The sequence below is a fragment of the Anabrus simplex genome, chromosome 3, assembly GCF_040414725.1.
Source record: "Anabrus simplex isolate iqAnaSimp1 chromosome 3, ASM4041472v1, whole genome shotgun sequence".
Taxonomy (NCBI): domain Eukaryota; kingdom Metazoa; phylum Arthropoda; class Insecta; order Orthoptera; family Tettigoniidae; genus Anabrus; species Anabrus simplex.
In genome coordinates this window covers 510,724,266-510,750,778 of record NC_090267.1, presented here as the reverse complement: position 1 = coordinate 510,750,778, position 26,513 = coordinate 510,724,266, and the positions used below count along the sequence as shown (strand labels likewise).

Genomic DNA, 26,513 nt, shown 5'->3' with positions numbered 1-26,513 from the left:
AGATGGCGGTCCTGGTCTAGAAAGCCAAGAATAACTCCCCAGAGGATTTGTCATGCTGACCACATGACACCTCGTAATCTGCAGGCCTTCGGGCTGAGCAGCGGTCGCTTGGTTGGCCAAGGCCCTTCAAGGGCTGTAGTGCCATTTGGGTGGGGGGGGTGGGGGGTGATGAGCTATAAATGCCCCGACCTGGCAGAAAGTGGATAGGGGGAAAGGAGGAGGATTTCTACTGGGAAATAGGTAGTGGGATATGTCTGCTGAAAATGTAAGTCCATGTCTGTGAAGCCTAAAACTGTTGATTCTCACCATCAAAAGATGTTTTTAAAAATATAGTTCCCACGTTTTCACATTTCACTTGTATTTGTACACATTTTGATAGAAGACATTGTCATTTGTCAATATCACTCTTTGTATGAACAAGAGGAGGGTTCAGAGAGGTTTTTTTTTCCTTGACATCCAGTGTGGTGAAACTTTTAAAATCTTGCAAGTTCCATATTATGAACAATGTATTTGCTAGAAGTTTGTCTTAACAGTTGTTGCACCGAGCTCGATAGCTGCAGTCGCTTAAGTGCGGCCAGTATCCAGTATTCGGGAGATAGTAGGTTCGAGCCCCACTATCGGCAATCCTGAAGATGGTTTTCCGTGGTTTCCCATTTTCACACCAGGCAAATGCTGGGGCTGTACCTTAATTAAGGCCACGGCCGCTTCCTTCCCACTCCTAGCCCTTTCCTGTCCCATCGTCGCCGTAAGACCTATCTGTGTCGGTGCGACCTAAAACAACTAGCAAAAAAAAAAAAACAGTTGTTGCCAGCTTTTAGTAAAAACTTCTGAGTTATGGTCTGTTGAAATATCAATGTCTATAATTTAAGTTTGCCACGGACCTACTACACTGGCATAGCAGGAGAGGTGATACTCCCAGGTGGCGGATAGGGGAGTCCTAACCAGCTTGCTGGCGGACTTGAGAGAAATAAAATAGCTTTCGCGGACCAAACACACAATCCCTGTGGGTGGGGGACGCAGATGAAGAATACACCCACGGTATCCCCTGCCAGTCGTAAGAGACGACTACAAATGGCAACCAAGGGTTGATTGATTAAGAACCATGAGACTGCTTGTGATTAGTACCATCACACAGAGAACACCATGGGTCACCTTTACTTGCAGGTAGTACCACTATGTTACGTACACAATAGCAACAGCAGAGAGTGGTTCACTGTGGGTTTACAGTACCTGTGATTGGTACCATTATGTGAGAAACACCACAGGTCTGGGCATTGCTCGTGATTAGTACCACTATATGAGCGACACCGTGGGTCTGCGTTGCCTGTGATTGGTACCCGCCATTCATGGGATAGTTAGGGTCCCTGTGATTAGTACACCTATGTGAGTAACACCATGGGTTTGGGTTGCCTATGAGTTGCGCCGTTATGTGAGAAACCTGCGACGTATAATACTTGTGAGTAGTATGATAATGTGTGGAAAACACTGTGAGTCTACGTTACTTGTGATTCATACCACAACATGAGAAATACCATGGTTCTACTTTACTGGCAATGAGTACCATTATGAGGGGCCGTTTACCTGAATTTTGGACCCCTTTAGACAACAAGCATCATTGATTCAGTATTCTGCTTTAGAAGCAGCCCCTTGGTCAGTAATACTATTCTTTTAAGATAGTTTCTGGGAAGGTGGGGCATTGCGGGTCAGATCCACTGATGATATAGATGTTGATTCCCATAGGGAATCTGAAATATTTGTCCTGAATGAGCAAATTTATAATACCAATATAAATGGTCCGTTATTGGACATTATAAATTTTCCAGCTAGCTCATTCTTGGTTGCCAGCGTTTCGCCCTCATGTGCTAGGGTGGGCTCATCAGTTGGTACCTAGCACACTTACCAATACGCTGGCTAGTGCATACCGTGGAGGCCACTGCGTAGGCTAACTGGAGCCACCGGCAGTGCCAATGCACTAAGAGACTTTGTCTCATCACTAAAAATTGATGCCTGCTTGGCCATCAGATGATATAGATGTTCTGATGGCCAAGCAGGCATCAATTTTTAGTGATGAGACAAAGTCTCTTAGTGCATTGGCACTGCCGGTGGCTCCAGTTAGCCTACGCAGTGGCCTCCACGGTATGCACTAGCCAGCGTATTGGTAAGTGTGCTAGGTACCAACTGATGAGCCCACCCTAGCACATGAGGGCGAAACGCTGGCAACCAAGAATGAGCTAGCTGGAAAATTTATAATGTCCAATAACGGACCATTTATATTGGTATTACAGATCCACTGATTGTTTTAAGTTCATAATCATTGTTCATCATCGTCTTTTTGAATTCTAGTCAGTGGATCAATTTTGGAATTATTTTCAACTTTCAGTATTGTGAGTTGGATCTGCTGATTATTTTAAATTCATATTCATCCATTCATTCTTCATCATCACGGTTTGAATTCTGGACAGTGGATGAATTTTGGACTTTTCAATTGTCATTACAGTTAGTCTCGTTTCATACCATTAGGGGCCAATGATCTAGCTGTTAGGCACCTTTAAACATCAAGCATCATCATCATCATCACGTTATGTTTTCAACTGTAGTAAATATTCATTAATATAAGGACTGTGGAAAACAATAGCTTGCCTTGAGGTAACTTCATAACTTTACACCCGTGAGAGTTTGAATTCATTAATCTCAATTCCTACCATACCCACTTGGAAGATAAAGACCTCAAATCACATGTAAAACTGACTGGACTGTAACCGTGTTTCCTTAGTTCATGGAAATTCCACCACCCTGTGCAGAAGTAGACAGGTGGTGTTTTATTCCTCTGAGTAAAAGTGAACCTGTGTTCCTTTAAAAACATGTAACTTCCCCAATACTTGATGTAGGACATTTGTATACCTCTGGGTCGTCGTCGGCAGTTACTCGTTTCTGAGTTTACAGATTTCCTGGCTAATAGCTCATTTCAATTCCCAGCAGTTTGTGTTTAAACTTCCGGTAACTGTACAGGCCAATTCTGGGGAATGGGGGGAGATCTCGGCTGGGTTTGGCAAAGTTTGCGTTCCTGTCGCTTAATATCTTCATGTCTGCAGCATTTTTATTCAAAGTGTTGAACTCGGGCATAGACACTTTGCCCCCAAAGTAAACGGTCCTTGGCAAGCGTTTCCCAGGTTTTTCTGCCATCTTTAAGGTTTGTTTCAGTTGGTCTTTCAAACATCTCAGGGGGGCACCCCGTGGTCTCGAATTGTAGCCAAGTTCACCATAGAAGATCTGGTGTGGTAGTTTGGTGTCACCCCCTGCGGGTGGGGGATGCACATGTAGAATACACCCGCGGTATCCCCTGCCTGTCGTGAGAGGCGACTAAAAGGGGCATCCTAGGCCCGGACGTGGATTGCAGTTTGGTATAATGTGTTGGACCTCCTGTGGGTGGGAGGGGTTGAATACCTTCACAGGTAATCCCTGCCTGTCGTAGAAGGTGACTAAAAGGGTCATGTGGCCATAGTCTCCTCTTTATTTTTTATTGTGTTTTTGAGGGTTAGTTGTAGACCATTTAAAAATTTTTGATGTGCATGCTGCTCGAAGATGGGCCTCTCATGTGTGCAGTTACGCCCAAAAGCCCGCATTTGACCACCCAGGAATCTTGCAGGTGGGAGCGCCATGTACCTGGGCAGTAGAGTCCGCCTGACAACACAGGTCCCCGCACAGCTGAATGCCAGAAGGACATATTATTATTAATTATTTTTTATTTTTTCTCTATATTTAGTGCTCTGTACACGTTATGGGGTACATGCTATTGCGGGTGACTGGAGGAAGGGAGCCCTAGTGCTTATTGCTTCGGTTATCCTGTATTAGGCATCGTCCAACATCGGACCGCGGGCAGTACTGACTATGACCAGGTGGGTATTGCCTTGGCAGCTTGGTTCGGCTACAGAGACCCCTGATCGGAGTGGGCGGCATTCGGGGAGGATGGTTTCGGGCATGGCTTCGAAACGAAGTCGCCCATCCCAAGGTGGTCCCCCACCGAAGTCTTTAACTTTTGCTTCCCTGAGCGGTTCAACTCCCTGGGAACATGCGCAGCATGAAGGAATGGGATCCAGCTTCCCTAGGTTTCTGGTTGCTACCAGAACCGATGGGCATGATTTTAAGCTGGTAAAATCGATCCTTCTTAATAGACACATTGAAGGCGTCTACGGTGAACTTGAGGATCTCAAGAAAATGCGCAATGGTAGTTTACTTTCGAAGACTCGTACAGCACTGCAAGCCGATCAGTTGCTTAAGTGCGACCACTTTGGTGAAATCCCCATCAAAGTGGAGGAGCACAAATCCTTGAAACTGGTTAGCGGAGTCATCTTTCACCGCGACCTTATTTTGAACTCTGACGACGAGTTGATGGAATGCATGAAGAATCGTGGTGTGACACGTCCATAGCATTACGCGCAAGATCAACGGTGAAGACGTTGCCACTGGTGCCTTCATTGTCTCTTTCAAGTTGTCAGTGTTACCAGAGAAAGTCAAGGTAACAACTTATCGTTGCAATGTGAATCCGTACATCCTGCCTCCTATGCAATGCTATCAATGCCAGAGAGTCCGGCTCCATGGCTAAATGGTTAGCATGCTGTCCTTTGGTCACATAGGTCCCAGGTTCGATTCCCGGCAGGGTTGGGAATTTTAACCATCATTGGTTAATTTCTCTGGCACGGGGGCTGGGTGTATGTGTCATCTTCATCATAATATCATCCTCATCACGACGCGCAGGTCGTCTACGGGAGTCAAATCAAAGACCTGCACCTGGCGAGCCGAACATGTCCTCGGGCACTGCCGGCACTAAAAGCCATACACTATTTCATTTTTTCAATGCCAGAGATTCGTACATATGGTATCTCATTGTTCGAATCAGTCTGTGTGTGGTACATATGGTAAAGTAGTTCACGGCGCGGAGGAGTGCACAACTCCGTACAAGTGCACTAACTGTTCAGGTCTTCATTCTCTTGGGATCGAAACTGTCCGACATATCTGAGTGAGAAGATGATCCAGGAGATCAAGACCCTGGATGATCTTTCCTACCAGGAAGCGTGCCGTAAGTTTAATTCCACGAATACTCCTGCCCGTACACTCGACTACAGCGTGATAGCACAGAGTCTCCCAGGTTCGTCTTTCTCATCATCGTTACCCGTGATGATCGCTGCGCCCAAGGCGACTGTTGCTCCTCAGGGCAAAGGGCAGTTCTAAGCCGGCACAGCAAGGGGGAAAGGCTAAGTCTCTCTCCCCCCCACTAAGAGGTCAGCGAAAGCCGTGCCCCAGCCGGCAGAGGTGGCATCGTCGACCAGGGCTGGGAAATCGTCTCTCAACCCGTCTAAACTAGAAAAGAAGGCGGTGAAGCACTTCCCCTACGAAAGGGAAATCATGCCCTCCATCTGGAGGGTATGAGTCTGCACCAGCTGGTACTCCTGCTCCAAAACCTGCACGCTCCCCTAATAGGGGAACTTCCTACCCCCGGAAAGCGTCGAAGTTCTGGGCATCATCCTCGCCGTCCGTCAGTGGCGGGATGGACTTCGAGCTGTCATCTACATGTATGGATGTAGATGTTGATATTGATGGTGTTTAGGTTCACGAGCATCTTGTCGCTCATGACCTAACACTCCTTTTATAGTCCACACTATGGCACTGTTACAGTGGAATTGTAACGGTTATGACAGGCATCATACGGTCTTGTAAAATTTCAGACTAAACTCAACAGAATGATATTATGCTCACCGGGCGTCTGGTGGCGTGGGTATTTTTGTTCGTTCTGATACCTGTAGCGAAGCGGTTCCTCTAAGGAACCCACTGGAAGCAGTTGCGGTATGGGTACCGCTGCCTGTCATAGCAACAGTGTGTAACGTTTATTTTCCACCAAGCCAGCCTCTTAACATAAATGATGTAACTGAAATTATAGATCAGCTTCCACCTCCCTTCCTCTTGCTGGGTGATTTTAACGCCCATCACCCCATATGGGGCTCTGAGACGCCTTGCGCCCGAGGAAGAGAGCTGGAAACATTAGTAACAGAGCTGGATTTATGTATTTCGAACACAGGGGAACCAACTCACTTTAGTGTATGTTACGGCACATATTCTCGCATAGACGTTACTCTGTGCAGCCGAATGTTGGTTCCACTGTTTCGGTGGAATACACACGATGATCTCTGTGACAGTGACCATTTTTGCATAATCCTTACTCTGTTGAAACAAAAATCCGTCGAGGCTCCTCCTCGATGGATTCTTAAACATGCTGATTGGCCAATGTACACATCACTAGCTGTCGTTAACGACAATACCAGGCGGACCGTCAGCGAGAAAATAACTTACATCACCCAAGTTAATCTTGCTGCTGCTGAGGAGTCTATTCCTTCCTTCTCAGGGACTTCTCGCCGAAGACTTGTTCCTTGGTGGAATGAAGAAATTGCAGCAGCTATCAAAGAACGCCGTCGCGCTCATAAATGTTATTGTAGGCAGCCTACTGTGGTCAGTTTGGTAATGTGTAAACAACTCCGTGCTAAGGCTCGAGTTCTTATTCACCAAAGTAAGAAAGCTTCGTGGGAGATATATGTGTCGCGTACGACGTCATATACTCCATCATCTGAAGTGTGGACTAAACTTCGACGTATTTCGGGTATCCATGGATTATCTTCTGTACCTGGAATTTCCATTGCAGACAGTGTCATCACTGAACCACTCTCGATTGCTAACCATCTAGCTGAGGGATGGTGAACCCATGCCACGCGTCACTAGGTGACACGCTAACAGGATTTCGGTGGGCACACCACATGCACATAGTAACGTTTTCGTGTACGTCTTGTGCTATAGACTATAACTATACCATGCATGAGATATGTGTTTCAGGTTTAAGAAATAAGTACCGAAAATCTAAATTCTAGTTCTATTCGGACATGCATTATGGCAACACTTCAACACTGATAGGTCCGATAGTCAACTGAGCTAAATGTCAGATGCGTCCGACGAACCATTCGCTGAACCACATCAATCAGTTAGCGAAGTTTGTCTTGTGTGTGGTTGCCAGCATCACGTAATTATTCGTAGTGTGTAATTGTTTATTGTTTCAAATTTTGTAAGACAAATAGTTGCCAAAAGATTATCCCAACTTCAAGATTTGGACAAACTATCGCACTTTATTTGAAAACCTCATATTGCACAAATGAGTGACATTAAATCCATTTTTTTTTAGTGATTAGACTAGATATTGACAGTTTAGAAATGGAGTTGACTGAATTTCAACTGTTGATGGCGAATATTCTTTTCAGAAGCCGGAGAACTTAATACTTGAATAGTGGAACAGTCTCCCACAAATATAATCGTCCATGAAGAAAATTGCCACAGCAATAGTTACTTTGTTTTTGTCATCATACGCCTGCGAACAGCTATTTTATCCAATGAACTTTGTGAAGTCAACTGTTAGAAAGTGTCTTAGTTCAGACCTAAGTCCTTCTTGTGCGTTATCGAAGACAAGAAGTTAAGAACCTAACATAAATGACATGGCAACTAAGATTCAGCAACAAGTTTCACACTAAAGTTGAGAACGAAATTTCACTTAAAGTCCTTCGGCAATATTGGTATTTTTGATTTCTGTACCCAATAATACTCAATGGCGAAGTCTGTTACAATGGGCGCTTATTATTTATATATATATGTACCGGGCGGTACACCTCCACTCCGCTAATTTAAAATTTGCGCCAGTTGAAACTCCTCTGCTGGAGGAAGTCTGAACTTTATCTACGCTATTAATTCTCTACTTTCTCAGAAGATGTCACCACGTGGAAAATTTTGAGTTTTTGAACTGTGTCATTTTTGATGTGGTTTTGTTTCGCTTGAAGTAAGAAGTGTGAACTTTCTCTTCTAGAGGACACTACTGAAGATCAACAATAGTGCAACCTAGTGCGGAGTCAAAGAACTATTTTGTTGGAGAAATTTTTATTTCAAATGTTTGTTCTTTGCTAAATTTTTTTCAGTCTTTGGTTAAGTTGGCAATATTAACCCCTTCTTTCCCCTTGTTTTAAATCTAGCCTATCCCGAATTTCTTGAATTAATTTTCCACCAATTATGTGTTTCTTCTTAGTATTGTGTAGGGGGTTTATTGATCTACCAATAAAATCATCGCGGGAGGGTGTTTTCATTCCCCTAACGCCTAGAACCTTCTGCGAGAGTATTTAAACTGCTGATTTTAGGGTCTCCGGGCCACTTCTGTTCCATCTTTCAGTGTATAAAGTACATAGCAGGAGGCGGGAAGCGCCTCTTTCCTCGGCAGCGGTCATCAATAAGGTAATGGCCAATTAATAAATTCTTTCTTTGCTAGCTCAGCAGTTTAACTCTCGGGGCGGGTGCGAAGCGTTCCTCCATGTAACCTTTTCCTAAAATGTAACGATCTTTTCTTCTATTCTCTTTTAAGCTGCATATTGGGATAGAGAGTGCTAACCCTCTCGAGCTCCCACTCACGTTGTCTTGAGGTGAACTTATTTTCTCAAGCTATTCTTCGTTAATGTAAAACAAATTGCTCTTTTCTAAAGTCACCTCGGTAGTATGGGATTAGCCCTTGCATTAGTGGCCTAGAGCCAGATTAGGTTTTTAAAAACAAGTGTATTAGGAGTGCAAGATCGCCTCCTCTCAAATTGTTATTTTAGAGGTCATGTAATTGCCCATTTTTATTTAATAGACCTCAGTAGGTTGGGTATTTTACCCCTGTGTCTATGTCCAGTAAGGACAACTTGAAGGTGGAGTTTGGTGTGGCCTGGGAGAGGCTTAAATTTTGAGAGCGAGTGGCTCTTTTGAAAATTGAGTGTTGTATGCCTCGTGGAGGCTTTTCTGTGTAATTTGGAGCAAGGGCTCCTAGGTATGAATGGGGTTTTCTGCCCCTCTGTTAAAACTCGTGTTTGGGGTAAAACTCAGCTGATTGCCCAAGCAGTGTAAAATCAGGGCGCGAAGCCCAATTCCTGTAAATATTGTAACTACCCTTTTTGATTTGCTACTTTGTACCTGCCATGCTTGTTATTTCTTTGTTTTTGAAAAGAAAATATAACCTTGTTAAATTTTAAATTAATTTTGCTTTCGTAGCTGGAGACCTATTCACATCTATTCTTTCACCTCTACCTACCACGGAAAACTCCGTAACAAGTGGTAGCAGAGCGTGGTTGAATGGGTCTCAATTTAGCCCCTTTTGACGGCTAAACATTGTTTGTTCCGAACTCTAACTATTTTCCCAGTTGCTGGAATTTTTTGAGTTTTTCAAAATTGTTCTGTCACCATGCCCGGCCCTCGCGATGTTCTCCATCTTAACTATTTGCGCAAGGAGGAGTTGATCTATGAATTGACTATTAGAAATGTACAATCTGGAGGCACGGTTGCAGTAGACACAAACAAGCTTAGAGAGTCCCTAGATTTGCCCATTTCCATCCCCAATTTGGGAGAGAAAGAAATTGACGACTCTCTTTCCACGATCACTGAGAATATTACTGGGCTAGCTTCTGTAGTTAGTTTTTTTGATGAAAATGATCCTTCTCCTAATCAAATTAAGCGTGTGCAAGCTAGGCTATATCATTTTTCGAATAGGGTTAACGATCTGTTGTCTCTAAAGTTGAATGACTTTCAGAAGAAGGAAGCTAGTACGCTGCTTGAAAATATGTCTGAATTATCTAGCAAGGTCACTCAATTGTTAACAGGGGAGGTTCCTCCCAAAAGCGATCTACCCACCACAGTGAATGCAGGTAGTGAGGAAGCGCCTCCCAAGGGAGAAGTTAATAGGATAACCGTTGCTGCTCAAACTATCCCTGCCCCATTGGACAAAGAATCTGAACGTCGTGCATCATTGAGTAACATCCGTTCTGAATTAACTTCCTTGCCATTGAAACCTTTACCTACTATGTCACCCGGGTTTAGCAGCTTGCCTCATCCATTGGCAATGTTGCTCAGAGGTATCTCTAAGTTTTCCGTTAATACCACCAGTGATGTAATTTCTTTTTTAAGATTTCTAGTTGAATTTCAAGATCATGCCCTTGTGTTTTCTCTTTCTCCATGTCAAATTTTGCAAATTATCTATCCGTATGCTATTGGTATTCTCTCAGATAAAATCGTAAGAGCCATTGCCGAGCAATCATCTATTGAGGATTTCCATGCCCATTTGCTAGCTAACTTCATCCCGGCTAGGGCCAGGTCCTCCCTTATTCAGAAGTACTATTACCGTGTACAACGCTTGGATGAAAACTTGGCTGATTTCATACAGGACATTAAGTTTTATACTAGGGTGTTTGCTCTTCATTTCCCTGAGGATCAGTTTGTACAAGCTATTGTGGAAGGGATTTCACCACCCTACAGGTCATATTTGTGTTTCGCGGCGTGCCCGCAAACTTTCTCTGAACTTGAAGCATTGGCCGTCTCAGCGGAAGGAGTTAGATACGCCGATTCTTTGCGTGTCGCGAAAGAACACCCGCCTTCCTTTAGTAATACTCGGCCTCCACCTCGCCGACCAGTCAATCCCCGTAAATGTTATGCTTGCGGGTCGCCTGACCATCTGCGCAACAAGTGTCCACTGATCAAGTCAAGTGGGACAAGGAATGGAGCCGGGTCATCACAAGGCTGTTTTAAATGTGGGGCTTTCTCACATATCGCCAAGAATTGTCCCAATTCGAATAGCACCCCCTCCTGCTCAACTTCTGGTGCAAATTCCACCTATGCCAATAATAAAAAGTGACTAGTGGCTTCGGCTGAGTCGACTAATCCATCTTCCCGAGACTCAGCCCCGGGTAAACAGGTTGTAAATTCAGGGAACGAGCAATTTTCAAATTTATCTTTTGAAGGTCCCAAAGAGTGTCTTAGGATTGCGGCGGATTCCCCCGCACCGGTCCCCTTTCTCAAAATTGAGTTAAATAACGAGCCTATAACAGCTCTCTTAGATTCAGGTAGTGTTTGTTCTATTATTTCGGCTGATTGGTATTCAAAATTGAAATCTGTTTGTAAGCTTCCTAACTATTGTTTGTCGGCGATCCAATATGTTTCGGCTAATTCCTCTCCATTAGAAATTCTCGGTTCCTTATATGTCAAAATTCGTATTTTTCAATTCACATGGAAAGTTAAATTGTTTGTGGCCAAGCATTTGTCTTGCCCCATTATATTGGGAGCGGACTTTATTTCTCACACTGGTCTTGTGCTCGATCTTCAGAGTAGGTCTTGCACTTTCAAATTTGCCTCTAATTGTAATATCCCTCTATTAAAGTGTAATTCTGCATCATGTTCTTCTATTTCGCCTACCCAGGATGAGATGTTGTTAGACCTTAGACATCTACCTGAGGAGCAGGCTGATAGTATTCGCAAATTGTGTCAGTCGTTTCCCGAGGTGTTCTCTGATACTCTTGGTGTTACTGACCTTATTGAATACAAAATTGAGGTCACGGATTCGATTCCTGTCCGTTTTCCACCTTATAGGCTATCTCCACCTAAAATGAAGGCTCTAAAAGAAATCATCGATCAGATGTTGAAGGACGGTATTATTAGGCCCTCTAAGTCAGCGTATTCTTCGCCTATTTTTTTAGTCCCGAAACCCCAAGGAGGCTTCAGGCCTGTCATTGATTACAGGGCTCTCAATCGGAAGGTGGTGTTACAATCTGTGCCCCTTCCCGACCTTCATTCTTGTTTTTCATGGTTTCGTAAGGCCAAGTTCTTTACTATCTTGGACTTGAATCAGGCCTATAATCAAATTCCCCTTGCCGAAGAGTCTAAACATCTTACAGCGTTTGCCACGGACTGGAATTTATACGAATACAACCGCGTGCCTTTCGGGCTCCCCACGGGAGCAGCTGTACTCACTAGGCTACTAGATAGGGTCTTCTCCGACATCAAATTTGAGTACTTATATCACTACTTGGACGATGTCGTCGTATTTTCAGAGACTTTTGAAGAACATCTAGATCATCTGCGAGAAGTTCTCGATCGCCTTCGTAAGGCTGGGTTAACTGTTAAGTTGTCCAAGGTTGCCTTTGCTAAGCCCTCTATGTCTTTCCTAGGGCATATTGTGTCACCGGATGGTGTAGCAGTCGATCATTCTAGAACACAGGCCATCCGTGATTTTAAACCTCCCAAGGACATTAAAGGTATCGCCAGGTTCATTGGTATGGTGAATTTCTTCAGGAAGTTTATTCCTAACTTCGCTAATAGAGCGGCGCCCTTAAACCTTCTTCGTAGGAAAGGCATCAAATTCGAGTGGGGACCTTCTCAACAAGCCGCTTTTGAAGACCTTAAATTAGCTCTTTGTAATGCCCCTGTACTTGCTATGCCTGATTTCTCAAAGAAATTCATTGTCCAAACCGACGCATCGTCGTCAGCGGTAGCTGCAGTCCTTCTTCAAGAGACTGAACTAGGGAGGCGCCCCATCGCCTATGCGTCTAGGACATTGTCGGCTCAAGAAGCCAAGTATTCCATCTATGAGCTCGAAGGTTTGGCAGTCTTATTCGCCTTAGAGAAGTTCCGTCTCTATCTGGAACATGTCAAATTCGACCTGGAGACAGATAATCAAGCCTTAAGCTGGGTCTTAGGTAGGCCGCGTCGTACTGGTCGTATAGCCCGCTGGGCCATCCGTATTTCTGCCTTCCAGTTTGATGTTAGACATATCAGAGGTACCGAAAATGTTGTTGCTGATGGACTCAGCCGTATGTTTTCTAACGACGTCGAGACCCACGAACCGGTCGACAGTTCATCACCTTCCGAGTCCATACTATCTAAGGTTAATGCCATCCTAACAGATGCTCCCATGCTCTTTAGGGATATCGAGAAATACCAACGTGAAGATCCAACGCTGGCTCCGATAATGGAAACCCTTTCTTCTGGGGAACATGTTGTCCCTTATGTTCTGAGGAATGGTGTTCTATGTTGCCCTTCGAGGCATGATAAGATGATGAAAGTTGTTGTTCCAGCGGTTCTTGTACCTATGATCTTCAAGTATTATCATGAGACCCCATTAGGAGGGCATCTTGGTATCTTTAAAACTCGTGAAAAGATTCGTGAAATGTTCATCTGGAAAGGTATGGACGGTGAAATCCGTGAACTAGTAAAGGCTTGTAAATCCTGTTTGCTTAGTAAACCGACCATGTCCACCAAGGTAGGCCTCTTGTCTTCTCAGCAAGCGTCGCGCCCCATGGAACGCCTGTATATTGATTATGTAGGACCATTCCCCCAGTCAAAGGGTAATGCCAACAAGTTCATCCTTGTGTGTGTAGATGGTTTTACCAGATTTTCTTGGTTATTTCCGACTAAGCTGGCTACCGCTCAGTCTACCATTACTTGCTTAAATTCTATTTTTGCTTCTTTTGGTCCGTGCCAATATATTGTATCTGATAATGCTAAGGCTTTTACATCTAACTTATTTCGTAAATTCTGTTTTGACTTATCCATCTCTCATGTAACTACTTCTGCTTATTACCCTCAACCATCTCTGGCTGAACTGGTTAATCGTAATCTCAGGTCCGCACTTATTGCCTATCATCATGAAGATCATTCCAGGTGGGACACGTCCCTGCATTGGTTAGCTTTTGCTTTGAATTCGGCGGTTCATGAATCTCATAAGTTCACTCCAGCTTCCTTGATGTTCAAGTTTGTTCCCAACACGCCGCTCTCTAACCTTTGGTCTCTGAGTGACATTCTACCCGAGACAATAGATCCGGATAATATTAAGGATCTTTGGAAGAAGGCTAAAGCCAATGTTAAGGTATCTCATGAAAAGGTTAGGGAAAAGTATGATCGTGGACGGAGACCCACCACTTTGAAGGTAGGTGACCAGGTGATGGTCAAGAATTTTGTTCCCGCGGGCAAGCTTGCCCCCAGATTTCATGGGCCATGCATCATTCTCGATTTTCTTACGCCGGTTACATTGTTAGTAAGCAATCCAGCCACCGAGAGGATATTTAGGGTTCACCTGTCCCAGGTGAAACCGGTGTAAATTTTGTGTCAACTTGCTTCATATAATTTGATAGGATATGAAGGTTATATTTTTTTTGAGTTCTACTCTTAAGGCATTCTGCTCCTTCTATTTTATTTTATATGTAAGCATTTCTGTGAAACCTCCCCCGATTTGTTAAACTGCCATCCTGTCCTTGCCACGGCCATTACCACGCTCCCGTCTCCTGCTCCACTACACACAGTGGCTGGCTTAGATGAAATGCCATGGATATCTGCACGCCGCTGGCCCCTCTATCTCTCTACATGCCTGTGCCCTCAAAAGAAACATGATGGTACAACACAATTCTGCCGCCTAGCTTTAATGTTTCAGTGCCCCCGCAGCCGCGCGGCGCCGTGCCGCAACTGGGTTTGAGGAAGGGCCCCCTCGGCCCCAGTGAGGACGACATGTGCACGGCGAGCCGGAGCTCTCCTCCCGGCCAAGGCTGATGTGCGGCGCACGACCTGCTACTTGCCCGCAGCCTGTATATGTTCACCGCGGGCGCGGCGTGTTTCAACACCTCTGCTCCCCTCATAGTGCGGGCGAGCGGTATCTCAGGGTACTTGAGGGGTCCGAGCGGCCTCCTTTGGACGCAAGCTGCAACGGCCGGTCTGGCCATCCTACTTCATTAACCTCAACTACATGAACAGTTACTATAAGCAATGACTACACTTGGGAATTCAACAGCAATATTTGGTGGACATTGCAAAATTTTTCATCACTTTTAAGTATTAAATGTTTACCTTCAGAATTCAACTTCTACAATATAAAGACTTTACTTCACCTGCAACAACAAAATTTTGAAACTGAATCAAACCAAATTAAGAAAATCTTATACATTTTTTTGGCAATTAATCTCCATATCTACATCAAAACTTGGACCTTGTTTTCAAACAATTTCATGTGTCACCCCGGGAGGAACTTTTGGGGGGGGGAGGTCTGTACCGGGCGGTACACCTCCACTCCGCTAATTTAAAATTTGCGCCAGTTGAAACTCCTCTGCTGGAGGAAGTCTGAACTTTATCTACGCTATTAATTCTCTACTTTCTCAGAAGATGTCACCACGTGGAAAATTTTGAGTTTTTGAACTGTGTCATTTTTGATGTGGTTTTGTTTCGCTTGAAGTAAGAAGTGTGAACTTTCTCTTCTAGAGGACACTACTGAAGATCAGCAATAGTGCAACCTAGTGCAGAGTCAAAGAACTATTTTGTTGGAGAAATTTTTATTTCAAATGTTTGTTCTTTGCTAAATTTTTTTCAGTCTTTGGTTAAGTTGGCAATATTAACCCCTTCTTTCCCCTTGTTTTAAATCTAGCCTATCCCGAATTTCTTGAATTAATTTTCCACCAATTATGTGTTTCTTCTTAGTATTGTGTAGGGGGTTTATTGATCTACCAATAAAATCATCGCGGGAGGGTGTTTTCATTCCCCTAACGCCTAGAACCTTCTGCGAGAGTATTTAAACTGCTGATTTTAGGGTCTCCGGGCCACTTCTGTTCCATCTTTCAGTGTATAAAGTACATAGCAGGAGGCGGGAAGCGCCTCTTTCCTCGGCAGCGGTCATCAATAAGGTAATGGCCGATTAATAAATTCTTTCTTTGCTAGCTCAGCAGTTTAACTCTCGGGGCGGGTGCGAAGCGTTCCTCCATGTAACCTTTTCCTAAAATGTAACGATCTTTTCTTCTATTCTCTTTTAAGCTGCATATTGGGATAGAGAGTGCTAACCCTCTCGAGCTCCCACTCACATTGTCTTGAGGTGAACTTATTTTCTCAACCTATTCTTCGTTAATGTAAAACAAATTGCTCTTTTCTAAAGTCACCTCGGTAGTATGGGATTAGCCCTTGCATTAGTGGCCTAGAGCCAGATTAGGTTTTTAAAAACAAGTGTATTAGGAGTGCAAGATCGCCTCCTCTCAAATTGTTATTTTAGAGGTCATGTAATTGCCCATTTTTATTTAATAGACCTCAGTAGGTTGGGTATTTTACCCCTGTGTCTATGTCCAGTAAGGACAACTTGAAGGTGGAGTTTGGTGTGGCCTGGGAGAGGCTTAAATTTTGAGAGCGAGTGGCTCTTTTGAAAATTGAGTGTTGTATGCCTCGTGGAGGCTTTTCTGTGTAATTTGGAGCAAGGGCTCCTAGGTATGAATGGGGTTTTCTGCCCCTCTGTTAAAACTCGTGTTTGGGGTAAAACTGAGCTGATTGCCCAAGCAGTGTAAAATCAGGGCGCGAAGCCCAATTCCTGTAAATATTGTAACTACCCTTTTTGATTTGCTACTTTGTACCTGCCATGCTTGTTATTTCTTTGTTTTTGAAAAGAAAATATAACCTTGTTAAATTTTAAATTAATTTTGCTTTCGTAGCTGGAGACCTATTCACACCCGCACCTTCTTTCACCTCTACCTACCACGGAAAACTCCGTAACAATATATATTTTTTAAATGTTAGGTATTCTTAAAACGTACATATTAAAAATGTATTTTTGTGGTATTGGCAAAATACGACCACGGAACATGCAATGAAATGTATTATTTTATGATGTGTATGTAATAACATATTATGAAATATAATTTGGAAGTAGGGATGGAGGTCGGGGTGGTTTGGGGGTTGGTGTGAGGGTGGGGTGCTTGTAGACATTCCAAAGAAAAATAACAACTGGCACAGTATCCAGTGGAGAAAAATAAACCAGAATTAAAATGGCACACTAGTTCAAAAAGGTTCGCCATCCCTGATCTAACTAGTCATTTCGCGGATGTATCTGGCTCCGGGAATTACCATCGTGTTTTCCTCGCTCTGAAGCGGGAGGCAGAACGTCATCACCTTAGTTTTGCCACTCACGTTTCAGAGGACTACAGCGTGCCCTTTACGGAGTGGGAACTCTGCAGCACCTTAGCGCTTTGCAAGGACACATCTCCTGGACCAGACAGTATCCATTACCAGATGTTGAAACACCTTAGTGAGGATAGTCTACTATATCTCCTTCGTATGTTCAACCGAATCTGGATAGAGGGTGAGTTTCCGTCTCAGTGGCGAGAGGGCATAGTCAAGCCTGACAAAGATCCTAAGTATGCAGGAAGTTACAGACCGATTTGTCTTACAAACTGCCTGTGTAAGCTATTTGAGAGGATGGTAAATCACTGACTTGTGTGGTGTCTGGAGATACAAGGACTCTTGTCCTAGTACCAATGTGGTTTTCGAGCCGCTCGCTCGACCACTGACCACTTGGTACGCCTGGAGAGCTCTATCCAGGATGCTCTTCTGCGCAAACAGCATTTGGTAGCTGTTTTCTCTGACTTGGAAAAGGAGTATGACATCACATGGCGATATGGTATCCTTTCAGTCCTGCATCAATGGAGATTCCGAGGTCACTTGCTGGTATTTATTGCAAATTTTTTGTCCCTCCGTATATTCCGTGTCCGAGTAGGGAGGACATATTCGCAATACCATGTTCAGGAAAATGGGGTTCCACAGGGATCGGTCCTTAGTGTCACTCTGTTCACGATTGCCATAAACGGTATTGCTGCTGCTGGTTCAGCAATAACACCGTTGCTATATGTGGACGATTTTACTCTGCATTGTAGTTCACGTAATATGGCAGTCGCAGAGCGACAATTACAGCAAGCTATTAGGAGAGTGGAACAGTGGGCCTTAGAACATGGCTATTCTTCGGTATTTGTGTTTTAATTTTGCTTTAGGCTGACGATGACCTAGTACTAGGTCGAAACTAGTTCCTAACCATTTATGTAATTTAAACTATTTACATTTTGTATTGAAAAGGTGGACCCAAATAATACATTAATTTACTCTATTGGTTTTCCACCGCAAAGTCCTCTGTTGTCCACTTTTGTTGGCTCCGTACTCTTCACCCACAACCTGAGCTTTATTTAGGAAATATCGTTCTTCCCGTTGTTGACACTTGCAGATTTCTTGGGCTCCTTTTCGATAGCATATTATTGTGGGAGCCACACGTGCGGCAGTTAAAAGTGCAATGCACTAAGAAGCTGAATATCATGAAGTTTCTTAGCAGTACTAATTGGGGTGCTGACCGCACGGTGCTCCTACGATTCTAAAGGGCACATATTTTATCTCAGCTAGACTACGGCAGTGCAGCATATGGCTCAGCAAGACCAAACGTCCTTGCAAAGCTGAACAGCATCCACCACAGCGGGTTTAGGTTGACGATGAGAGCTTTTCGTACAAGCCCCATTACTAGCCTGCTCACTGAGTCTGGTGTGCCGCCTTTACACCTGAGGCGCCAGCAAATGCTTCTTTTGTATGCTGCAAATTTGCGACAGATGCCACTTCATTCAAGCTATCCTTGCGTATTCAACAATGGCAACCGTTTGCTGTACGCTGCTTGTCCTCGAGCAATGCGGCAGGTTGGAATACGCTTGGATAGCAGTCACAGATTTTTTCACGTACCTTCGGTTCCTTGCCTTGTCAGACAACCAAGTGGGATACCTCTGTGGGTAGTACAACCTGTTTCCCAGAGCACCCTCTGGTGCAGCAGATCCAGGACCTGCTGGCCAGATGTTCGGATGCCGGCGCCAGAATCATGTTTCTGTGGCTCTCAAGCCACATGGGTGTAGAGGGAAATGAATTAGCAGATAAGGCTTCCAAGGAGGCAGTAACACTGCCCTCGTTGCCTTACAAGGTTCCCGCCAGTGATATTCGCTCTCAGCTGAGACATCTGGTTATGTCCCACTGGGAGATGGAGTGGCAGGCCACTCCTCTTCCAAATAAGCTGAGAGCGATAAAAGGTACAACGAAGTTATGGAGGACTTCCCTTCGGGCTTCTCGGAGGGAAGCAGTGGTATTATGTCGTCTTTGGATCGGCCACGGTATCCTGACGCACTCCAATTTATTGAAAGGAGAACCCCCTCCGGTGTGTACTTGCGGCGATCATCTTACCATGGTACACATCCTTACGGAGTGCGTGGACCTGGTCGATCTGCGTCATAGTCTAAAACTCCCACGTACCATCTCCCTCGTCCTGCACCATGACGAGCAGTCCGCAGACCTCGTCATCCGTTTTATGAGGGATAGTGGTCTTTTTCTCGTGTTTAATATCGTTCTTGTCTTAGTGTATTTTTGTTGACTGCGATTTTATCCCATTGACTCTATTTTAGTTAGTGTTGCGTATTTGAATGTGTTATTTAAACTCATAACTTGAATTATATATATATATCTGACTATCCAGGCAAGGCCTTATTTCATTTCCACATCTATTTTCTATTGTTTTATTAGAAAATAAGGCATTGCGAATTAGATCCACTGATTGTTTTAATCTCATAATCATTTTTCATCACCATTTCTTTTAAACTCTAGTCAGTGCATACATTTTAACGTTTTAACTTTTAATTTTTATTTATCATCTCATGTCGTCCATCTCGTACCATTAGGGGCCGATGACCTTCGATGTTAGGCCCCTTTAAACAACAAGCATCATCATCATCACAGTTTGGTGTCATTCATACGGTGCACATGTCCTGCCCATCTGAGGCGACGGCCAACGACCAATGCTTCTATACTCTTAGCACATGCTTTCTCGAGAACTTCATTAGAGACGTAGTTTTCCCACTTGGTGTTCATTAGTTTTTGCTGGTGAAAGTGCTCCAACTTTTTGATGTCACGGCGGTATAAGGTCCATGTTTCACAGCCATAGAGAAGTGTGGAGATGACTACAGCCTGGTACACCATTTGTTTTGTGCGAATTGTAGGGTCACATGGGCAGCACGAAGCGTGTTTTCATATCGTGCAGCTCTTTGACAAGATACTCCCAAGGTAAATGAAGTGGTCTACTTGCTCTAGTTTGGTGTTTGAGATGGTAATGTTAAAGGCTGAGCAAGTACGTTGGTTTTTTTGGCGTTGATGTTGAGGCCAAAAGGGTCATTTGCATCCTTGAAACTGTTGACTGACTGTTGCAGTTCCTCTGGTGTAAGAGCCAGTGACGTGGTATCATCGGCATACTGCATTTCAGTTACTCTAGTAACACTGGTATGTCTTCATGAGTGAAGTCTGGCCAAGCTGAAGCGGCCACCATCAAAGCAGTATTTAATCTCTACGCCAGGGTTGTCTGTTGTTTTATATAGCGTGGCCGCCAGATACAAGGCAAACAGGGGGTGGAGCAAGTACGCAACCCTGCTTCAATCCATGTGTAATTGGAAATGGTTTGGAGAAGTTGTTTTGATGGAGAATCTGTCCAGTCATACCATCATGAAGTGCTTGCATCAGGTCCATAAAATGCTCAGGACAGCCAAAGCGTCTCAGAACTGCCCACATGGCGAGTCTTGGAACACTATACGGACCATTTATATTGGTATTATAAATTTACTCATTCGGAACAAATATTTCAGATTCCCTATGGGAATCAACATCTATATCATCTTGGAACACTATCAAAGGCCTTTTCTAGGTCATAGAACACAAAATAGAGAGGCTTCTGTTGTTCTCTGTATTTTTCTTGCAATTGCCTTGCGCAAAAGATCATATCAACAGTATCTCTGGAGGATCGAGAACCACATTGAGACTCTGGTAGAGTCCTCTCGCAGTTGACTTGCAGGCAGCTAAGAATTCGCTGCTGCACTCCCGTCTTCAATCTTCTTTCTTCTCTTCCTGATGGTATCTAGTTCTTTTTCCTGTTGGGAGTTTCACGGGACTTAATGTCACTTGAAAGGCATTTCGGCAAATAAGGGAAAATGTGAGGCACTGCTCCTGGATGTAATTTTCATCTTACACGAGAGAGATCACTTTTTCACCATTCACTATAAAGTTATCAGATTTTACTATCGAATCATCAGAGAAATAAATGTGACAAATTCTGCTATTACGCATTAACTCAATATCCTTCCGTGGAATAGTTCTGGCCCATTTTTCGAACTGATTTCTATCCTTCAGTGGTGAAAAAAATTGCATATCATCAACTACTCTACAGCCAGGCACAAAACAGTAGGGCATGCTGAACCAAGCCGCTTAAGATACATGACACACAACGAACTGAGTTTAGTAACTGAAAGCAAAGAAAATTCAACTTTTTCGCTGAAATATCTCGCGCAGTAACGTCTCCTGCACTTTTCTATACCCGGCTAGCCGGAACTACTAGAGCACGTGTTGGATATAATCGCTTGCAGTAGCGAAACCACGAACTACCGTCTATAATGGCTGAGTCACACTTGATCTTATATTTGTCATGCATTCAGTATCCGTTCTTCAACACCGTACAGCAGTACAACATGTGAACGAGTTTAGAATCAGAAGTCACAGATACAGGAACAGTGTTTTAATTTAGAAACACACTTCGTGCTATGCCGATTTTGATTTCCATATTCAAATTCCATTGTTGCGTTGGCTTATGTAAGGCTTTATTAATAATATGAAGTTTTGAAATTTAAATTATCCTAGGTACTTGAAATATGATGCCACTTCCATTTAGGGTGACACAGCGTTGGAGATTTTCTCTTTCTGTTTCCTGATTATCATGATTTTCTTTTTTTGGTGTGGTGGTGGTGGTGGTGGTGATTATTGTTTTAAGAGGAAGTACAACTAGGCAACCATCCTCTAAATAACACTAAACAGAGAGAAGAAAGTAAGGAATCCAACACTTCGAAAAATGAAGATATCGGCCAAAGAGAGATGAGGGCCAGGAAGGGCGTGAAAACAAGAGACTCACTAGGTCTTGAATGATCTAATAGTGTTGGGGTCAGAAAAGAACAAGAGTTGACCAAGGAAGGTCGGATAGGATAGATGAAAGTGCGGAGCCTGGCACAAGTGGAAGCAATGCCAGGACTTGGGGCTAACGGCCGCGTGGTCGCCATCCCACGCTCCCAAGTTCAGAGCCCCTGCGGCCCCTCCTAGTTGCCTCTTAAGACAGGCAGGGGATACTAACACATAAAAGGTACAGCCCCAGCATTTGCCTAGTGTGAAAATTGGAAACCACGGAAAACCATCTTCAAGGCTACTGACTGTAGGAATTGAACCCACTATCTCCTGAATGCAAGCTGAACCAAATGGCCAACTTGCTCGGTCTCAAGTTTGTTTCTTTAATGTTTATTTTAAGTCCAGGCTCGTTGCTTTTTTCGTTGATCCCATTCAGAACAATTTGTCATCAAGTATCGCAGTGTCACGTGCAAATCGGATGGTGTTCACGTGATAAATATTATGGATACCAACTAGTCCCTTGTGTGTGCATTAACTTTACTGTCCTTGTCTTTCAGAGAAAGCTTGGCATTTGCAACAGAACCAGTCTTTGCAAGCTTGGCAAACATCCTTGGAGCTACAGAAAATATGCCTTCACCTCCTCCAAATCACCTGAAAAACTACAGACTTTTTGAAGTAGAAATAAAGTATGGATTAGTTCAGGTGAGTTTGTTTTTCTTATTGAACCAAATACACTCACTGGCAAAAAAAAAGGGAAACACTGCACACTTCAGACAAAATTTGATGTTCATCCATTTGAAACATGGTAAAAATCAAATATTATGACATTATAACAATATGGCAATGATTCATAACCCCATCTAAGAAGTTTCAGCACAATAATTGATAAAGATTGTTGATCGTGACAGTCACAACATTCTATCAACACAAATTTGGAAATGTTGAAATCTGGAGCTCTGCACAGTTTCGTATGCAGTCCATTCGTCCATGTGTTTTCAACACATTTCCATTGCCTTCATTACAACTTCTAGCTGCAGTTACAGCTGTGATTCAATGAGGCATGCTCAGAATGCAATCTAAGATGTTTTCTGGTATGATCTCCCATTCTGCCTGGAGCACAGCCCGAAGTTGAGCCAGTGTGTCAGGGGAATGACTCTTAGCTCATCACCCAAGCATATCCCAGATATTCTCTATCGGGTTTAGGTCAGTACTACGAGCAGGTCACACCCTGCGCTCAATTCAGACTTCATCCAGGTACTCACGTACATAAATGGCAACGTGTGGGTGAGCATTGTCATGCATCATTAGACTGTTCTCGCAAATGACAGGAGCAAAAGGCACCACGTGATCCACGAAAATCTCCTCGATGTGCCGGTGGGCTATCGAGACTTCCATTCTCGACGAACAAAGGCTCTGTGCATGCATCAGTGGTAATCCTAATCCAGACCATCACAGAGCCTCCATTGAACGGTGTCCTTGCAGAGAAAGTGCAGGGTGAATAACGCTCTCCCCTCCATCTGATGCCCCCAAACAGAATCTGGATTCATCTGTGAACTGCACTGAGCTCCACTGTCCACTTTTGATGGGCATTGACAAATTGCATCTGAGAGGCGCGGTTATCACGTGTAAGCAGAGGTTCTGTGGTGGGCCTCTCGGACTTTAATCCACTTTATGCAACCTGCTTTTTACTGTCCTTTCGCTGATGTTCGTGCCCCCCCACTTGCTGCAAACGATTTCTGGACTCCAAAGATGTTGTGTGTCGATTACGAACTTGCATTGCGAGAAAGTGATCATTGCGCTTAGTAGTGCTTCTTCTACAACCAGAACCGGGCCTATAGGTGTAGATATTGTCCTCTCTGTACCTGTAAACAGTTCTGAACATGTGAGAACAAGACATGCCTATAACATGTGCTACATAGCGTATACTGCGCCCATCCTCCACTAATGCTAGGACACTTGCTGCGTTTTCAAGTGAAAGAACCATTATGACCTGAATTACTGCTGTAGACAAGCTGTAATGTCCATAAAAATAAGCAGCATGAAAATTCACAGCAATAGACCTTAAGACAGCTGTTTGTGGTTATTTTTGTCAAAAGGCGGGAAACGGCAGTATCGGTGTTGTGATTGTCACGCTCAGTAATGTTTATCAGTTATTGCGCTGAAACTTCTCAAATGGGCTAATTAACTCACCATACATTGCCATATTGTTGTAATGTTATAACATTTAAATTGTACAATGGACTAACATTAAATTTTGTTTGAAATACGTAGTGTTAGGTTTTTTTTTTTTCGCCGGTGAGTGTATATCTACTGTGCCTAGTAGTAATCTAACCTTGTATTGTGGATTTTCAGTGTATTGTAAATTTATCTCAATGAAAGGTTCAAATTAGAGGTACAGTACTATCAGCACCTTTGTTGTAAATGTACTCTTTATTACGAACTCGTTACAGAGGAGGCACTTTAAACCTTTAATACAGTAATTAAAAATATTTACTGTTGAAACACTATTTTTTTTTTTTTTTTTTACTTCTCTTACAAAACCTTTTGCTGGAGTTACAATGTGAAGATGTGAACTTCTCTTCAGATGTTCCTTCTCTGAAGTCATTGTGTACCCTCCCAAGTGAGAATAATTACAGTTAATCGAGAACTAACCATTATAGTTTGTTATGAAGTGCTTAGACTGTTTCTTATTTCAGATTGGAGAAGGCCTGGCATTTCTGCACAGTGATGTCAAACTGTTACACCGGAACATAGGCCCAGAATCGATTGTTGTTAACCAACAAGGAGCGTGGAAAATCTTTGGCTTTGATTTCTGTGTTTTAAACCAGAATGCACAAGATATACAGGTAAGCTGACCATTTTTATGTGGGAAATTAATTTAAAACTTGTGAAGGCGTAGAGTAGGAGAAATGGCCTTGATGCTGGGCCCCTTAAACGTGCAATAATAAGAATACTACAATATTTATCCCAATATAAGTCAGCCCTGAATCTAAGATGTTCCCCTATTTTGAAGCCACCATCTTGACATACCGCATTTACTCGTGTATTAGACCCCCTCGCGTATTAGACCCCCCTGGCTTTTCGAGACGAAGAAAATGAAAAAAATAAATCTCGCCTATAAGACCCCCCAACGTAATTCTCAGAGAACGATGACGATTCCACTTCGAAGCGGGTACAAGTCTTATTGCAGCTCTGATGACATCGCACAGATTTGTCCGTACGACCTACGCAATGAAAACGAGTCGAATCCATGCGGTACATCTGTGTTTCATAGTTAAGAAATGTCCGCCTCTGTAGCGTAGGTCTACTGCAGCTCTGATGACGTCGCAGAAATAGATGAATAGGCCTAGCTTCGTGTCCAACCCACGCATTGCAAGCCTGCATCAATCATGCTATATGTCTGTGTTTTGTAGTTAATAATGTCCGCCAGTGTAATGGTTAGCACAATTAGATGCTGTTTTCGGGGGTCTGACTTCGATTCCCGGTACTGTACTTCCAGAGATTTACGAATGGCACGAGGGCTGATATGCGGTAAAAGCGGTACATGTAACTCCCCTCCACTGCGGGTGTGCCTAAAAAGAGCTGTACCACCTCGAGATGAGGAAACGAGTTTACTTTAGTTGAGAAATATTCACGGTTGTTGCTATTTATACAGCAGGCGAGATCATTAACGAAGTGGTCGTTTAATATCTCGTAACTCGGGTCAATATAGGTATATATTTGGAGAGAAGTAAGTTTAAAACATGATAAAAGCTATCAAATTAAAACAGTTGTTTTACTCGCCAATGTACCTAACAAATAATAATTTTATGTCCCCACGTTCTGTAAACGATTTTCGGAGATGCCGAACAAAACATACTAGGGTATGCTTTAATTTAAAAAAAAGAGACAACGAACGTACGAAATTAAACATTATGATAGTAAAACGCATTACCGCCACACCTGTAGATATCCATAAATGCGGTATATTTTCCTGTTATTTATTTTAATTTTTTTCCGTCGAACTTTTGGCACTATCAAGTCGATAATATACCTAACCTAAACAATGTGGCCTGTCTTATATCATGGACAGCTGTTTACGCAAATCCTGACGTGATAAATGTAGAGAACAAGCATGAAATGTACTTAAAAATAAGGGTCTGTGTTTCAACAGCTGCAGTTATCAAAAGAATGTTTCCAGTTGCTATGTATTGCATTCGGAAGTACAACTCGCAACATACACTAGTTATCAGCTGATGGTTGGGCATGCCTTCTACATCACTGCTTTATTCGGAAGGAGTGGCTTCTGCTACATATACACCAACTGGGAATATCAGAGACCATTTGGGAATAGATTTACACTGTTTAGACTCTATAATCGGGAAAAAAAAAATTTTTAAAGTTTCAAAAAGACTGGACCTCGTATGATCTTGATTGCAGTGCACGGCTGACGCGACTGACGAGAGATAGCAGTGAAGATGACGTCACTTAAAATGCCGACACGCCGGTAGCATGGCAGGGCAGTTGGTGGCGCAAGGCGATAATTCAAATGAAAGCAGGTGATCAGGTTTACTGTGTGGTAGGCCTACTGCTGAACTGACAGAGGCAAATGACTGGCCATTAACTTCTTTTGTATCAATATTTAATTATAGGATAACACGATGCCCTTATCCCTTTCTTCTACGGGATCGAGTATGAAGTGAGACAAATCTTCGTAGCGAGTTTTTACGGCCGTATGCTCTTCCTGACGTCAACCTCACCAGAGGAATTAATGAGATGTAATGAATGACGTGATATGAGTAACTAAAACAGACTTTTATATGTACCGTAGGCCTAAAAGTCGTGTTCACTATTTATTGTCTTTTTACGTTTAGAAATACTGCCTTCCGATGAAAATAGCCAGTATAACACTT

General features: G+C 43.4%; 1 protein-coding gene across 1 annotated transcript in view; it reads left to right on the top strand.

The window, feature by feature from the left end:
- The window catches only part of LOC136867497 (SCY1-like protein 2), a 139,953-nt gene that overhangs the window by 9,308 nt on the left and 104,132 nt on the right, over positions 1-26,513 (top strand). Inside the window, exons 3-4 of the mRNA XM_067144706.2 lie at positions 22,179-22,323; positions 24,318-24,467. Coding sequence (XP_067000807.2) covers positions 22,179-22,323; positions 24,318-24,467 — 295 coding nt within the window. The remainder of the gene's footprint in view (positions 1-22,178; positions 22,324-24,317; positions 24,468-26,513) is intronic.